Here is a 17379-nt window from a genome sequence, read left to right as displayed (position 1 = left end):
GGGACATGCTGACTTGACCTCAAGCTCCAGATGTGGACTTGTTGTAACCTTATGATCCAGGCATCATTCAATGTCTTTCAATCAATGCAACCTTTTCTCTCAGCTCATGGCAAAATGTGTAGAATTGTAGGAATTTGCTGTTTTCCCCAAAAAATCCCTTGCGTGGGGGACCCGCGAAACTGCGGTACACCACTTCTTTCAATCCTGGTTCGTGCAGGGAAGAATATCAGACTAATTAAAGTTGTTATAAAAAAGATTTATGCTGAAATTATGTATGCATGCTTGCTTGCCAATGTAGGCACAGCAGGTCTGCATTTGTTTGATACTCTACGTGTTGCCAAACACAAAACCGAGGTTATAGCAGGCAGTGACTCATTGGAAACATGCCTACTCAGCTTGTCCCAGTATCAGGCATCATACGCAAACAAGTGCTAAACAAAGTATGGTAAACACCCCTTGTTATGCTAAGAGACCTTCCTGGTCTCTTGACTGTTTGGAGTTCAGTTGAGTACATCCTTCCAGTCCCAGTCCCAGCCGCACTACTAGAAACAGGGTCAAAGGTCTGTAAAAAAAAAGAAAGTATGGTCCACAGATCTCATTTGTTCTGAACAACCCTTTAACTGGAACAGAATATGGAAAAATATGACCTTGGCATCCTGTAATCGGAACCATCAACTTATACTGTACATTGTAAGTTTGTTCACAGAATGTATTCAGTCGTGGAAAAAGCGCCCAATTGTCATAAAAGTAAAGATACCTTAATAGAAAATGACTCAAGTAAAAGTGAAAGTCACCCAGTAAAATCCTACTTGAGTAAAAGTCTAGAAGTATCTGGTTTTAAATACTCTTAAGTATCAAAAGTAAAAGTATAAATCATTTAAAATTCCTTATATTAAGCAAACCAGACAGCACCATTGTCTAGTTTTTTTATTTATTTATGATAGCCAGGGGCACACTCCAACACTCGGACATAATTTTCATATGCAGCATGTGTTTAGTGAGTCCGCCAGATCAGATGCAGTAGGGATGACCAGGGATGTTCTCTTGATAAGTGTGTGAATTAGACAATTTTCTGTCCTGCTAAGCATTCAAAATGTAACGAGTACTTTTGGGAGTCAGGGAAAATGTATGGAGTAAAAACTTCATAATATTCTTTACGAATGTAGTGAAGTAGCCTCCCGAGTGGCGCGGTGGTCTACGGCACTGCATCGCAGTGTTAGCTGCAGTGTCGTCCAGGTTAGGGGAGGTTTTGGCCGGCAGGGATGTCCTTGTCCCATCGCGCACTAGCGACTCCTGTGGCGGGCCGACACAGTCGCCAGGTTGCGGTGTTTCCTCCGACACATTGGTGCGGCTGGCTTCCGGGTTAAGTGGGCATTGTGTGAAGAAGCAGTGCGGCTTGGTTGGGTTGTGTTTCGGAAGACGCACTACTCTCGACCTTCGCCTCTCCCGAGTCCATACGAAAGTTGCAGCGATGAGTGAAAACTGTAACTACCAATTGGATACCACAAAATTGGGGGTAAAAGGGTATAAAAAAAGGAACGTAGTGAAGTAAAAGTTGTGAAAAATAGTAAAGTACAGATACCCCAAAAAACGACTTAAGTAGTACTTCCAAGTACTTTACACCGCTAACTGTATTTAACACAAGCAAACATTTTACAATGAAATTGGCCCCAACTCCCAACTGTTCACTGTGTCCCCTAAATCAGGTAGGCACATTCCTTCATATGATGTGGGAGTGCGTTGCAGTTAAATGCTTCTGGGGCAAAGTTACAAATTTCATTAAATAGTGCCTGAATGTAAATTGTCAATGTTTTGCATCTATTATGTTACTTAACGATAATAGCTCCTTGAATCTCTCAATCAATCAGAGACGATTACTGCTGGCAGGCAGCACTGCCGCAAAAAAAAGATGTTGGCTCTTAGATGACAATCACCTCACTCTCTCCCGATTCACCAGTAGATACAGTTACTATTAGAAGTTATAACATTATAATTATCGACAGTGAGAAGAAATGGTGCTAGTCAACGAACAATTGAGACCTGGACAAATATACTTGACTCTGTAAAGAATAATCTCAGCTAAAGCTCAACACACAAATAAAAAATCCATAAAGGCCAAAACATACAGTACATATAACAACAACAAACAAAAAATATATATATACACAATTGAAGTTGGATGTTTACATACACCTTAGCCAAATACATTTAAACTCAGTTTTTCACAATTCCTGACATTTAATCCTAGTAAGAATTCCCTGTTTTGGGTCAGTTAGGATCATCACTTTATTTTAAGAATGTGAAATGTCAGAATAATAGTAGAGAGAATGATTTATTTCAGCTTTTATTTATTTCATCACATTCCCAGTGGGTCAGAAGTTTACATACACTCAATTAGTATTTGGTAGCATTGCCTTTAAATTGTTTAACTTGGGTCAAACGTTTCGGGTAGCCTTCCACAAGCTTCCCACAATAAGTTGGGTGAATTTTGGCCCATTCCTCCTGACAGAGCTGGTGTAACTGAGTCAGGTTTGTAGGGCTCCTTGCTCGCACACGCTTTTCAGTTCTGCCCACAAATGTTCTATGGGTTTGAGGTCAGGGCTTTGTGATGGCCACTCCAATACCTTGACTTTGTTGTCCTTAGCCATTTTGCCACAACTTCGGAAGTATACTTGGGGTCATTGTCCATTTGGAAGACCCATTTGCGACCAAGCTTTAACTTCCTGACTGATGTCTTGAGATGTTGTTTCAATATATCATAATTTTCCTGCCTCATGATGCCATCTGTTTTGTGAAGTGCACCAGTCCCTCCTGCAGCAAAGCACCCCCACAACATGATGCTGCCACCCCTGTGCTTCACGGTTAGAATGGTGTTCTTTGGCTTGCAAGCCTCCCCCTTTTTCCTCCAAACATACCGATGGTCATTATGACCAAACAGTTCTATTTTTCTTTCGTCAGACCAGAGGACATTTCTCCAAAAAGTGCGATCTTTGTCCCCGTGTGCAGTTGCACACCGTAGTCTGGCTTTTTTTATGGCTGTTTTGGAGCAGTGGCCTCTTCCTTGCTGAGCGGCCTTTCAGGTTATGTCGAAATAGGACTCGTTTTACTGTGGATATCGATCATTTTGTACCTGTTTCCTCCAGCATCTTCACAAGGTCCTTTGCTGTTGTTCTGGGATAGATTTGCACTTTTCGCACTAAAGTACGTTCATGTCTAGGAGACAGAATGCATCTCCTTCCTGAGCGGTATGACGGCTGCGTGGTCCCATTGTGTTCACACTTGCGTGCTATTGTCTGTACAGATGATTGCGGTACCTTCAGGCATTTGGAAATTGCTCCCAAGGATGAACCAGACTTGTGGAGGTCTACAATTTTTTTTCTGAGGTCTTGGCTGATTTCTTTTGATTTCCACATGATGTCAAGCAAAGAGGCACTGAGTTTGAAGGTAGGCCTTGAAATACATCCACAGGTACACCTCCAATTGACTCAAATTATGTCATTTAGCCTATCAGAAGCTTCTAAAGCCATGACATCATTTTTTGGAATTTTCCAAGCTGTTTAAAGGCACAGTCAACTTAGTGTATGTAAACTTCTGACCCACTGGAATTGTGATACAGTGAATTATAAGTGAAATAATCTGTCTGTAAACAATTGTTGGAAAAATTACTTGTGTCATGCACAAAGTAGATGTCCTAACCGACTTACCAAAGCTATAGTTTGTTAACAAGAAATTTGTGGAGTGGTTGAAAAACCCCTGTATGTATTATTTCTGTTTATACTGAATGTATTATTACTTAAACCCCTGTATGTATTATTACTGTTTATACTGAATGTATTATTACTTAAACCCCTGTGTCTTGTTTTGCACGCTTTGTACAAAATAATAAAATGCAGTACTACAGGATATTTCTTAACGTAGCTCTTTATTAGCTAGCTATAACTTGCATGTTCACGTATCTCCAACCATGATCATCTGACCATGACCTAACCATCTGAGTGGTCTTAACCAATCATAGCACAGTATGATACGGTGGTAAAATGCATCCAATTATAATTCAGTATGTTTACACATATGAATATTACACCCTGTATGTATTATTACTGTTTATACTGAATGTATTATTACTTAAACCCCTGTATGTATTATTTCTGTTTATACTGAATGTATTATTACTTAAACTCCTGTATGTATTATTTCTGTTTATACTGAATGTAGTATTACTTAAACCCCTGTATGTATTATTTCTGTTTATACTGAATGTATTATTACTTAAACCCCTGTATGTATTATTACTGTTTATACTGAATGTAGTATTACTTAAACCCCTGTATGTATTATTACTGTTTATACTGAATGTAGTATTACTTAAACCCCTGTATGTATTATTTCTGTTTATACTGAATGTAGTATTACTTAAACCCCTGTATGTATTTCTTACTGTTATTTTTATTTTGAGTGGCAGCCTATGGGAAGATGTTTTCTAAACATATACATTGAAATGGTTAGTGTACCTGTAACCCCCCCCCCCCAAAATACAAATGTGGTCCAAAAAAAAGAAGAAAGAGAGGTATGTACTCTGATCTCCCCTATTACAGCGCGATGAATGAGATGGCAATGTCCGCCATCAGTATAAAAGGTGCAATTTAAAACGCACCTGGAAACGCCACCTGTATAGAAATGCTCCATGTCTCACGGCAGACTCATGTTGCATAGTCTAGACAATGCGTCTCACCAGCCTTTCAGAGAACCGGCGCATTAGGTTAGCATTTGGCAGGTCAGCATCTATTCTGGTGGTGGTGATACTTCCCACACCGCCCCAGACCACACTGGGTTATTCTAATATTGGATATGTCTCTCTACTCTCTCTCTCTCTCTCTCTCTCTCTCTCTCTCTCTCTCTCTCTCTCTCTCTCTCTCTCTCTCTCTCTCTCTCTCTCTCTCTCTCTCTCTCTCTCTCTCTCTCTCTCTCTCTCTCTCTCTCTCTCTCTCTCTCTCTCTCTCTCTCTCTCTCTCTCTCTCTCTCTCTCTCTCTCTCTCTCTCTCTCTCTCTCTCTCTCTCTCTCTCTCTCTCTCTCTCTCTCTCTCTCTCTCTCTCTCTCTCTCTCTCTCTCTCTCTCTCTCTCTCTCTCTCTCTCTCTGATTTACTTTGAGCCTCTTTACACTTACTAAACTTTGCGTAAAAATACATATACAAACTTGTGTACTTGCTACGTCTCGACCTCTACCTCTGGAGGTAGAACACGACACTAGCCCGACAGTTGCCCCCTTGAAGCAGGGCAGTGTAAACAGAAGTGTCTTGTTGAGCCAACACTCCTACTGTATAAATGGTAATAGCAGAGCAATGTTGAAATGTATAGACATTTTCCTCATATTTGAGACTTGTTTTGTTGTTTTTAGCTGAAACTGCAGTATCAGCCTGCTACATTCTGAAATTGTCGCACTGAGCCACGTAAAACTACGGAAGCCCATCATACAAATAGGATATATTTTTTCATTTGTAACATTGTGTGGTGTTTTCCTGGGTCCCAGAGTTTTTCCTGATCTGGCTAACCTAACCAATTCCGGACCCTAGTTGTAGCGTATGACATAGTAATACATCACTGTTTTTTTTTTAAACGGTTCTATATGGGCTATGATAGGACCAGATAATTTTTCTAATAAGGACATACAGTATGTTGTTGTTTTTTACTAGTGGAAAAACTCCTGGCCCTAGGGAGAATGAAAACATTACAACCATTTACACAGACAAAGAGACAACAATTGCTATTAGACAATAAAACTAACAAGGCTGAGTTCGCTGTATGCAGAGTTGCATCTTGTAGGCCTTTGAATCTGTATATAAAAATATACTCAGAGTATGTTATCACTATTGTGTTGATTGATTCATTCCAGTCAATAATTCTGGATTAAAAAGGTCTCGGTAGCCAAGCCACCCGAACGAAGTGTGAATATAAACCACATTTAATCACATTCACATTTTCTCAGAACACAAATGGGCCTATTTTAGGCTATAAATACATAGCTTAGGCTATAAAAACATGACGTTACGTTTCCCCTTGCCGGGTCCAGATGGGATCAGAGTGCATAGGCTTCTCTAGGCTACCTGCAGCTGTGGTTGTTATCAGTAGATTACAGTTGATCAGACTGAAGCACAGACTAATTGTTCATGTTGACAAATATTTTTGGGTGGTGGGTATGGGCTTCTATATCAAACTGCTCTTCACAAATCTGCAGTGAATTAACTTATACTCACATTTCCAGCCACAATATGCTTATACCACATGTAATGATATTGATGAAAATGACGTCTGGTTTGTTGTAATGTTGTAAGGTAGGCCTACTGTAATATTCGTATGAGGGGGTTAATCGGCTAAAGTTACATGATGAAGACATGCTGTTAGCAACTCTGTGATTTTGTTTTGAAGTTAAAATGTAACGAGTGTAGCCTACAGACGAGAAAATAAACCCTTTAAATGTCTGCACATGCTTGTGAATTGTTGCATTATTCAAGAGTGTAATGTTATTGTATTATTCAATAGTGTAATATGTTTTGGACATTGTTTAATAGTTTGTGCTAACTGGCTAGCAGCTACTGTGCTATTTACATTCAATTTGAGCTGCGGACCAAGAATGTGGCATTGCCAGCCACAACAAAAAGTAAGGCAAGGATGTAATGTGAATTGAAAGGTAGAATTCTCTTTTGCCATCCCGCTCCTCAGACTCTCCTTCATATCTCATAGTGGGAATAGGGATGCCTCTGTTCCCCTGTTCCCCTGTTGCTTTACACAGTCTCTCCCCCACACCTCATTCTGTAGGCCTATGATCTTATTTTGCACTTGTCTAATGAATCACTACCTCCAAGCTGCAGTTGTTCCCTCATTTGATCCTTTTCCAACTTGTGTGCACACTTCACATACTACAAGGTAGCATCAAAGTAGAGGCTTATATTGGAGTATGTACTATAAAATAGATTGTATTGTAAAAGGATTTGAAACAAGACAGTAGATTGTGTGTCACTGAGAACAGTTTGTTTTGCCTAGTTTCTCCTGGGGGGGGATTTCATAATAGAACTCTAAGTACATATTTGTAATATTCGTGCCTTGGGCATCACATGTTTCGTTTTCACATGTCTTTATGCAACCTGAATATGACAACTGCTGTAGAATATAATGAACACAGTTTACCTAACAGCAGATTGTTGGTTTTACCCATCCCACTGAAAGACAATATCTGCTCAGAGAGCATGTACTCCTGTCAAATGTTGAGACCTTAATTCTTAAACCAGTAAGTGTGCAACCCAATACGTTTAAGGACCGCTGCTTGTGTGATCGTTTTAAGACCTCAAATGACTTTTCATTAATAATCTTGTCCAACAACATTGTGTTTTTTCTCGCTACTGGCTGTGTTTGCTGATATCTTGTTTCAGATGTGCATATATGTTTGATTGATATGAAGATAAAGCTCAGTGAATGGCAGGATGTAGTGATCGTCTGTTGGGGGAATCATATAACATTACATCATAGTTCCTGTCATCCCATACTTATAATTTAGCTTGGACTGAGGATATCCTCTGTAATCATTGGATGGAAGCCACTTGTTAGATTGACTTTTAGCTGGAATTCTAGTTGTGCAAGGACAATTAATGACTCAAACTCACCCACATCATCTGTAGTGGGTGTTGTAAGGCACTTCATTTTTATAAAATGTTATTATGTATATACACTGAGTGTACATGATATAGACTGACCAGGTGATTCCAGGTGGAAGCTATGATCCGTTATTCATGTCACCTGTTAAATCCAATTCAATCAGTGTAGATGAAGGGGAGGAGACAATTGAAATAAGGATGTTAAGCCTTGAGACAATTGAGACATGGATTGTGTATGTGTGCAATTCAGAGCGTGAATGGACAAGACAAAACATTTAAGTGCCTTTGAACGGGGTATGGTAGTAGGTGCCAGGCGCACTGCTTTGTGTGTGTCAAGAACTGCAACGCTGCTGGGTTTTTCACGCTCAACAGTTTCCTGTGTGTATCAAGAATGGTCCACCACCCAAAGGACATCCAGCCAACTTGACACAACTGTGGGAAGCATTGAAGTCAACATTAGCCAGCATCCCTGTGGAATGCTTTCGACACCTTGTAGAGTCCACGCCTCAACGAATTTAGGCTGTTTTGAGGACAAAATATTAGGACGGTGTTCTTAATGTTTTGTACACTCAGTGTTGAATTTCTATCATAAAGGTGGGCAGCAGCATATGGAAAAGTACTTGGTGAGAGTCATGTTGACACAAAGCTGAGGTTCAGAGGTCTTGTCTCAGGCTCTACAGACTGTAATGAGTGCCTGTCAGGTTAGCTGAAGTTTTGGCCATCCTCTCCCTTTACGGGCTGGCTGGGATATCAAAGGCCCCGCTGATAAACAAAATAAACTCCCAGCACTGCTTTCACCCTTTATTGTCCTGCCCGGTTTTAATGTCGGCCAGGTGCAGAGTTAAGCACAAACTCCAGCATTTTTTAAGCCGGCATGCAACGAGCAGAGCATCCATAGAAGCCTGCCTGTTGTTGGTATCACTCAGCTACAGAACATACCTGCTAAATAAAGCCATTGATATTACATTTTATTTGGAGTACATACTGTATGTTAATGGAATGTAGTCCATTGGTTACTGTTCTCATGTAATATTCCTGTCCTTAAAGCCAATGCTTTAGAGTACTGTACAGTCTCTAATGTAGGTTGTAAGTACCCTGATATCAGTGCAGTATCCATATAGAGCTGAACTCTATAAACGTTGACACGCATGTACCAGCACATGAGACTCACCTCTGGAGAGTATAATGATAGTTGGTGGAAGTGGACAATCACCCCAAAGGAATGCAGAGGGGCCATAAAATGAAACCATTGGCTGGGAGTGATGTGAGGTCATTCTTATTGTTCACGTTTGGCAAGCCCTAGTCTCTCTGGCCAATTTTCACATCATTTTACAGGTACGGTATTGCCTTTATCAGCATTACTCTTTTATGTAGGACTTTTTAAACAGTAGTTTGAAGACACGTTTATGGAAGACTGAACTAGTGAAAAGTGAACTATAGTGCCCTCTAATATTTTGGAGGCAGAACTCCCCTATAACTGTTTGCCCAGGCATTATCTCAGCGGGCTAACACATTCTTGTGGCACGCAGATGACCCATGTTCAAACCCAGTCAAAAGTAATGTTTCTTTGCCTGTCTTAAGGTCATTGGTGGACTTTTGAAATTGATGGCTACTGCTTTCTATTGTCATAAAATGTGCTATTTTCAATGAGTAATCAATACCACACTATCAAGTAGGAACCATGGAAACGAGCGGCCTGCTCCTACTATCCATCAGATAGAGACTCTGCCTGGGTTTGGTTTTCTGCATCTTGTACCATTCACATAAGCCTGATGCTTTCCATCAATGGAATCATGTTTTCACGTTGTTTCCCCTGGAGTTGGGCATGCGACTAAAACGTTAACCTTTCTCCCTCTCCCCTATTCCCTATCCCCTATTCCCTCTCCCCTATTCCCTCTCCCCTATTCCCTATCCCCTCTTCTTAGTATCTGTAGAGAGGAACTCTGCTGATCGCGTTGCAGTTTGGTCTAATTTATGTTCCACAAGTGCAGGTCTCATAAATACTCAAAGTGAACAAAGCCAAGTAATTCCATCCTGTGTCAACAAAAGCCAAAATACAGACACAAATCTAATCCATCCCAGCAGGGTTCCAGTCTGGATATGAAATATCAGTTGAAAAAACATAAAGTTTTTCTCCTTTTCCATACATTGCCCCTGATTTCCATAAATGGTATGAGATAATATGAACACACTTCGTATATCTTATGCAAGTTCTCATGACTGGCAAGTTAAGAGGTCCTACAGAGGCTTGAAATTATAAAGGCTCCATTGCAAACTACAGTTCTATTTCAATTTTACAGCTCTTTTTTTTGTATCCCTCACTGACCAACAGAATAGATTGCCTCTGGGGAACAGTGAGGAAAACTCTCACCTCACAGAAGACAGAGAAAATGCCGTCCATCGCACCAAAAGGAGCCAGCAGAATAAACGACTTGATTCAGGTATGGATTCTTTTTCAGAGCAATGATTTCATTACATTCAGAGAATGCCTTAAACTTTAATGTTCTAATTAATTTGATGGCTGGACGGATGGGTATACATCAAAGTTTTTCCTCCAGGGAAAAGTCTCATGTAATCAAGACAGCAGGGACAGAGCAGGCCTGAACCCTGTATGCTGCAAGGTTCATGGTCGGGGTGGTATTTCTTGTAACGCCAGCGATGTTTTGTTTACAGAGGCTGGATCTGTGCACTTTGGGAGGGAAATGTTGTTCCCCACTTTTATGCTGTTGGTATGAAACCAGACCTTAAGTAATTATTTTTGCGGCCATTCTCCTGGTTTCTTGGTTTGACAGGGGTGAGCACTGGGTTTTTTGATGTGGTGTTCAATTCAAAGCCTGAGATGCATTGCATGTGTACATTTACAATGCAGTAATTAGTTTGGGCACTCTGTCATTAGAGAGGGTTTTAGTCTCTCTTCTCCCTCTCTCTCTCTCACTCACTCGCTCTCTCTCTCATTCCTCATTCCATTGTGGGCTACTGCTGCTTAGATATCAGTTGAAGTGAGTCTACATACCTTAGCTTCACACACATTAAGGTTGGAAAGATCCTGCCAGGATCAGGTTTGGCTAGTGAGGCAATGTTCCTTTCCTCTGATTACCTCCAGTAAGGCAAGGCTGAGGAGATGATTTACATGTGTTTTGAAAGCCGCCCCTTTCTGCTCTGAGGAATTATTTACATGTAAATGTGGTGCAGTTCCAATGTTGTGTTTTCAGTGGAGAGATACTATAGGGATGAAATGGTGCTGTGATCCCAGATGGAGAGCTGCTCTTTTGGCTTAATGCTGAAGATCTCCCCTTATGGACACTAATGATGTGTCTGTCACCAAGCACATTTAGGGAATAGGATATTCGGGGCTCTATTTTAACAAACTTAACGCAATGGTAAATCTAATCTAAGCGCAATAGTTCTGGAGGTATGTCAGAAATATTTTTTGCTATTTTCATAGCAGGGGCAGGTAGGTAGGTAGCCTAGCGGTTAAGAGCGTTGGACCTGTAACTGAAAGGTAACTGGTTTCAATCCCTGAGCTGACTATTTGAAAAATCTGTTGATGTGCCCTTGAGCAAGTTGCTCTGGATAAGAGCGTCTGCAAAATGTTTTTTAAAAAATTTATATTTTCACTGGACTGAAATGACACCAGACTATCCATGTATGATCACACGGCTCAGGCTTAGGGCACTTCCGCCTACATCAAAACCAGACGAGATGCTCGTGCGGTGAGCAAACCTTCTGTGACACCTGATCTGTTTTGGTCTCTATCACCTTTGGTTTAAGAGACAAAGCAGGAAGAAGGGAGGGAACCCAACCCCTTCTGTGTTTTCTTCATGTGGAGCTTAAGCAATGTATTGAGGGTGGCATTGATCATTACAAGCACAGAATGTTTGTGATTTTTCACCTGCACAAAGAGTGCGGGGTCACCGCTGTAACAGGTAGAAGTGGGATCGCTGGGATACATGCCCCTACACAGATGGCTGCTGCTGTTGAAAGGAAAAGCTTCATGTTCACCTGTCGTTCCTACTCATTATCATCACCTACATGTGTCACTGAATTTAATCACAGAGATGTATTCACACCGCAAAGCCCATCTGTCTTCACTTCACAGTCAAATGTCATCAAGGCTAACATCCATTTTTTATTCCAAGGTGTTTATTCATTCTTTCTGGAGTGTACAGTTTGTGGTTGCATTGGAAATGGATTGTGAGAGTGAGTCATGAGCCTGGAGTCCTTGTATGCTCTGTGTACCATAATGTAAACTGAAACACTCAGCATGACGACTGTCAGAATAACATATGTAGACATTCCGTTAGTCTTCAGAATATGTCCGTTTTATGCCCTGGATATGCCTTCTCTCTGTCTCACTGCAAAGTGGAGTTGTCAGTTTTATAGGGGATATCTTTAAACACAGACAGATCTGAGGGCCGAGACTGCAGTGTTACTAAATCAGAGGCCTATTACGTCAAATAATTGTCTGTTTTGTCGCAAAGTCCTCTCTCATAGTTATACTGTTATATATCACGGCTGTATGTGGTTCATCACAGTACACCTCTAATATAACTGCCAACTTGGTTTGGTCCTCTGCACATACAGTATTTCATGTGTGGAGAATATATTGTACTTTTCCTTCAGAAAGTATTCATACCCCTTGACTTATTCCACATTTTGTTGTCTTACACCCTGAATTCAAAATGGATTCAATAGATTTTATTTCTCACCCATCTACACGCAATACCCCATAATGACAAAGTGAAAACCTGTTTTTAGAAATTTTTGCAAATGTATTGAAAATGAAATACAGAAATATCTCATTTACATTCACACCCCTGAGTCAATACATGTTAGAAGCACCTTTGGCAGCGATTACAGCCGTGACTCTTTCTGGGTAAGTCTCTTAAGAGCTTTCCACACCTGGATTGTGCAACATTTGTCCATAATCTTTTTCTAAATTCTTCAAGCTCTATCAAATTGGTCTTTGATCATTGCTAGACAACCATTTTCAGGTTTTGCCATAGATTTTCAAAGCAATTTAAGTCAAGACTGTAACTCAGTCACTCAGGAACATTCACTGCCTTCTTGGTAAGCAACTCCAGTGTTGATTTGGCCTTGTGTCTTAGGTTATTGTCCTGCTGAAAGCTGAATTCATCTCCCAGTGTCTGGTGGAAAGTAGACTGAAACAGGTTTTCCTCTAGGATATTGCCGGTCTTAGCTCCATTCCATTTCTTTTTTAATGTGTTGTATTGGATTTGCCCCAAACATAACACTTTGTATTCCGAACGGAAAGGTCATTTTTTTGCCAATTTTTGCAGTTTTACTTGAATGTCTTATTGCAAACAGAATGCATGTTTTGGAATATTTGTATTCTGTACAGGCTTTCTTCTTTTCACTCTGTCAATTAGGTTAGTATTGTGGAGTAAATGCAATGTTGTTGATCCATCCTCATTTTTCTCCTATCACAGCCATTAAACTATTTTTAAAGTCACTATTGGCCTTATGGAAAAATCCCTGAGCAATTTCCTTCCTCTCCAGTAACTGAGTTAGGTAGGACATCTGTATCTTTGAAGTGACTGGGTGTATTGATACACCATCCAAAGTGTAATTAATAACTTCACTATGCTCAAAGGGATATTCAATGTATTTTTTTTACCCATCTACTGTACCAATAGGTGCCTTTCTTTTCTTTGGTCTTTGTGGTTGAATCTGTGTTTGAAATTCACTGCTTGACTGAGGGACCTTACAGATAACTATATGTTTGGGGTACAGAGATGTGTGGGGTACAGGTAGTCATTCAAAAATCATGTTAAACACTATTATTGCACACAAAGTGAGTCACCATAACAAAGGGGTTGAATACTTATTGACTCAAGACATTTCAGCTTTTCATTTTTTATGAATTCTATTCATCAAAAATCATAATTCCACTTTAACATTATGGGGTATTATCTGTAGGCCAGTGACAAAAAATCTCAACGCACTAAATCCATTTTAAATTCAGGCTGTAACAAAACAAAATGTGGAAAAAGTCAAGGGGTGTATATACTTTCTGAAGGCACTGTACCTCACAAATCCACCAAGGTCAATTACTTGCCTGAGGCAGGCTGAAAATACAATAAAGCAGCTTAATGTAATCTTCGGTCTCCCAGTGTCATTTGAAACACTGCTGTGTAATGGCCCGCAACCGATCAGCCCTCCTACTGTGAGACCTGTCCAAATTGCAATAATGAAGCTGCTGGCTAACTTCACTCTTTTTAAATAAAATTAGCCAGAGAGATGACAGATTGACCCATTGGCTCATCTCCTTGTTCTCCCCCTCCCCTCTCTGCTTGTATTAGGTTCCCCGGGGCACCCATGTACTCTGACAGCATTACATGACAAGGCCTTTGACAGGACTGGGAGCACCAACTCACTACATTAGATAATGCTGTTTTTCCCCTTCGCATGGAGCAGGGGAGAGCAGAGCTAATTTTAAGATGTGGCCATTGGCTGACTCATTGTCTTCAATAACAGCCATTTAAAGATCATTTGATTTCAACTTAATATCCATTACATTTCTTGGACATTACTTTAACGGATCAAGCAGCCCCGGTCAAAAGGTCTTTCCAAATTAGGCAACAAGACAGACGATGTTATCGAACAAGCTGAGTATAGATTTATTAATTAATAGATATAATAAGAATTTGGGGGGTGCTTATAGTTGTATGTAATAGAATGTAGTTTTTTTGCATATCCCAACTCCCCCTGAGACACCTGCAGGGAGTGAGGTCACAGTTGTACAGCACCCCTGGAGCAATTAGGATTAAGGACTATGCTTAAGGTTACAATGATAGATTATTTTTTACCTTGTCCAGTATTTGAACCAGCAACCTTGCGGTTACTGGCCCAACACTCTAACTTTGAGGCTACCTGGATATGTGAGTTTAGCTCTACATTATAAACATATTCAATTAAGACTGAGCTTTAAAGCAAAGATCAACAATCTCAGGCCTAAGGAATGAATGTTAACAATTTCCCCCACCTGCTTTCTGACAGGTCTGTCCTTCTTTCATTTTGATTAAAATGAAGAAAGACCATGCCATGAATCACAGTCTGAGCTCGGAGGTTAGAGCTGCACTGTGCAGGATCCATGCAGTATGAAATTACACAAAGCAGATCCTATTCCATTTGGACAACTGGTGAGGGCTTCTTGGCAGTCAGAGCGATTTTTGTGCAATGCCAAGGTTTACTTTGTGCCTTTAATTCGATTTTTTTGTGGAAAGACGTGTTGCAATGTGTACGGTTTGTACTTACAAAAGAAACAGAAAGCTAAAATCTTTTCCCAACATTGGGCTATTTTGGAGTAGTAGCTATGTTGAGCAAGCATGAATACTCCCAACCCAGAGTGTTTGACATGTTGAGTGTTTTCACGCAGTGACTCCCTTAATGTTCTCTTTTTGATCCATTTGATCACCATAATATCTGGTTTCTGTTCTCTTGCTGCTAGATTTCAATTCACTAATAACACAGAGGAATTGAGTGAGAGACTGGTATGTAACTAGAATTGAGTGTATCCCAATGTGTTTTTTTGACACATCCCAGCTAGCACATTTGCTTCCTTGAAAGTTGTGGAAACATACGTTTTTGGTTGCCCATTAGTTCTGGGAACGAAGCCATAAGTTTCCTGACCGGTAAGACTAAATGTTTTTTAAATGTTCTGAAAACGGATCTGAAAATTTTGCCTGTTCTGGGAACATACATTTTTAGTTTGCAGGGAGGTTCTGAGAACATTTTACTATGGTTCCCTGAATGTTTTCCTGGGAGGTTGTATTAACTTTCTGAGAAGGTAAGGTAATTAAAAAACATTCTGAGAACATGTTTCAATAAGACTGCTAGCTTAGGTTAACTGTTTTGAACTCTAAGCACAGATAGGACACATGGAATCATCCAAAGATGATGCAATCTCTATTGCACTCCACACTGCCCTTCCCCACCTGGACGGAAGGAACACCTATGTGAGAATGCTATTCATTGACTAAAGCTCAGCGTTCAACACCATAGCGCCCTCAAAGCTCATCAATAAACTAAGGACCCTGGGACTAAACACCTCCCTCTGCAACTGGATCCTGGACTTCCTGACGGTCTGCCCCCAGGTGGTAAGGGTAGGTAACAACACATCCGCCACACTGATCCTCAACACAGGGGCCCCTCAGGGGTTCGTGCTCAGTCCCCTCCTGTACTCCCTGTTCACTCATGACTGCACGGTAAGGCACGACTCCAACACCATCATTAAGTTTGCCAATGACACAACAGTGGTAGGCCTGATCACCGACAACGACGAGACAGCCTAGAGGGAGGAGGTCAGAGACCTGGCCGTGTGGTGCCAGGACAACTACCTCTCCCTCAATGTGATCAGGACAAAGGAGATGATTGTGGACTAAAGGAAAAAGAGGACCGAGCATGCCCCCATTCTCATCGATGGGGCTGCAGTGGAGCAGGTTGAGAGCTTCAAGTTCCTTGGTGTCCACATCACCAACAAACTAACATGGTCAAAGCACACCAAGACAGTCGTGAAGAGGGCACGACAAAACCTATTCCCTCTCAGGAGACTGAAAAGATTTGGCATGGGTCCTCAGATCCTCAAAAGGTTCTACAGCTGCACCATCGAGAGCATCCTGAGTGGTTGCATCACTGCCTGGTATGGCAACTTCTCGGCCTCTGACCGCAAGGCACTACAGAGGGCAGTGCGAACGGCCCAGTACATCACTGGGGCCAATCTTCCTGCCATCCAGGACCTCTATACGAGGCGGTGTCAGAGGAAGGCCCTAAAAATTGTCAAAGGCTCCAGCCACCCTAGCCATAGACTGTTCTCTCTGCTACCGCATGGCAAGCGCTACCGGAGCACCAAGTCTAGGTCCAAGAGGCTTCTAAACAGCTTCTACCCCCAAGCCATAAGACTCCTAAACACCTAATTAAATGGCTACCCAGACTATTTGCATTGCCCCCCCCTCCCCCTCTTTACACCGCTGCTACTCTCTCTTGTTATCATCTATGCATAGTCACTTCAATAACTCTACATACATGTACATATTACCTCAACTATTGACTCTGTACCGGTACCCCCCTGTATATAGTCTTGCTATTGTTATTTTACTGCTGCTCTTTAATTACTTGTTACTTTTATTTCTTGTTCTTATCCGTGTTTTTTAAAGCTGCATTGTCGATTAGGGGCTCGCAAGTAAGCATTTCACTATAAGGTCTACATCTGTTGTATTCGGCGCATGTGACTAATACAATTTTATTTGAAATGTATTTGCTTAGGCACTAATCATGCAAACACATTTCTTTGTTTATTGTGGAATGGCATCTGTGAGATTCAAACCTATGATTTTCTGTTCTGTAGCCATGGAATTACTCTACTGTGCCACCAGGATGGAGCTAGCATGCCATGTTTTTTTTAACTCACACAAAGCTGTTCATTTTTGTCTATTCAAAATGACAAAATTTCTAAGGAAACAAACACTAATTAAGATCAGGTGTGGCCAATTAGTGGGCGTGTTCAACACACCAGAACACACTTTACAAGATAGAGGATAGAGTTTGTTGATGCTGAGAACGGAATGTATATGTTTTTAAATAACATTTTTAGAATGTTCTCTGAACGTTACTAAAGTTTTCTTGTGTTTTTTATGGAATGTTTTCTTAATGTTTTGGGGACATTACTTTAAATAGAACCATGAGGAAACCTGTTGGAAACATTATGCTTAA

General features: G+C 40.8%; 1 protein-coding gene across 1 annotated transcript in view; it reads left to right on the top strand.

Moving 5' to 3' along the window:
* Window positions 1-17379, top strand: part of LOC139537233 (ectodysplasin-A-like) — a 61646-nt gene that overhangs the window by 27250 nt on the left and 17017 nt on the right. The window contains exon 2 of the mRNA XM_071338325.1: window positions 9980-10088. Coding sequence (XP_071194426.1) covers window positions 9980-10088 — 109 coding nt within the window. The remainder of the gene's footprint in view (window positions 1-9979; window positions 10089-17379) is intronic.

The sequence above is a fragment of the Salvelinus alpinus genome, chromosome 13, assembly GCF_045679555.1.
Source record: "Salvelinus alpinus chromosome 13, SLU_Salpinus.1, whole genome shotgun sequence".
Lineage (NCBI taxonomy): Eukaryota > Metazoa > Chordata > Actinopteri > Salmoniformes > Salmonidae > Salvelinus > Salvelinus alpinus.
Note: the sequence above shows the minus strand (reverse complement) of the source record. Positions and strands in the feature narration are given on the sequence as shown.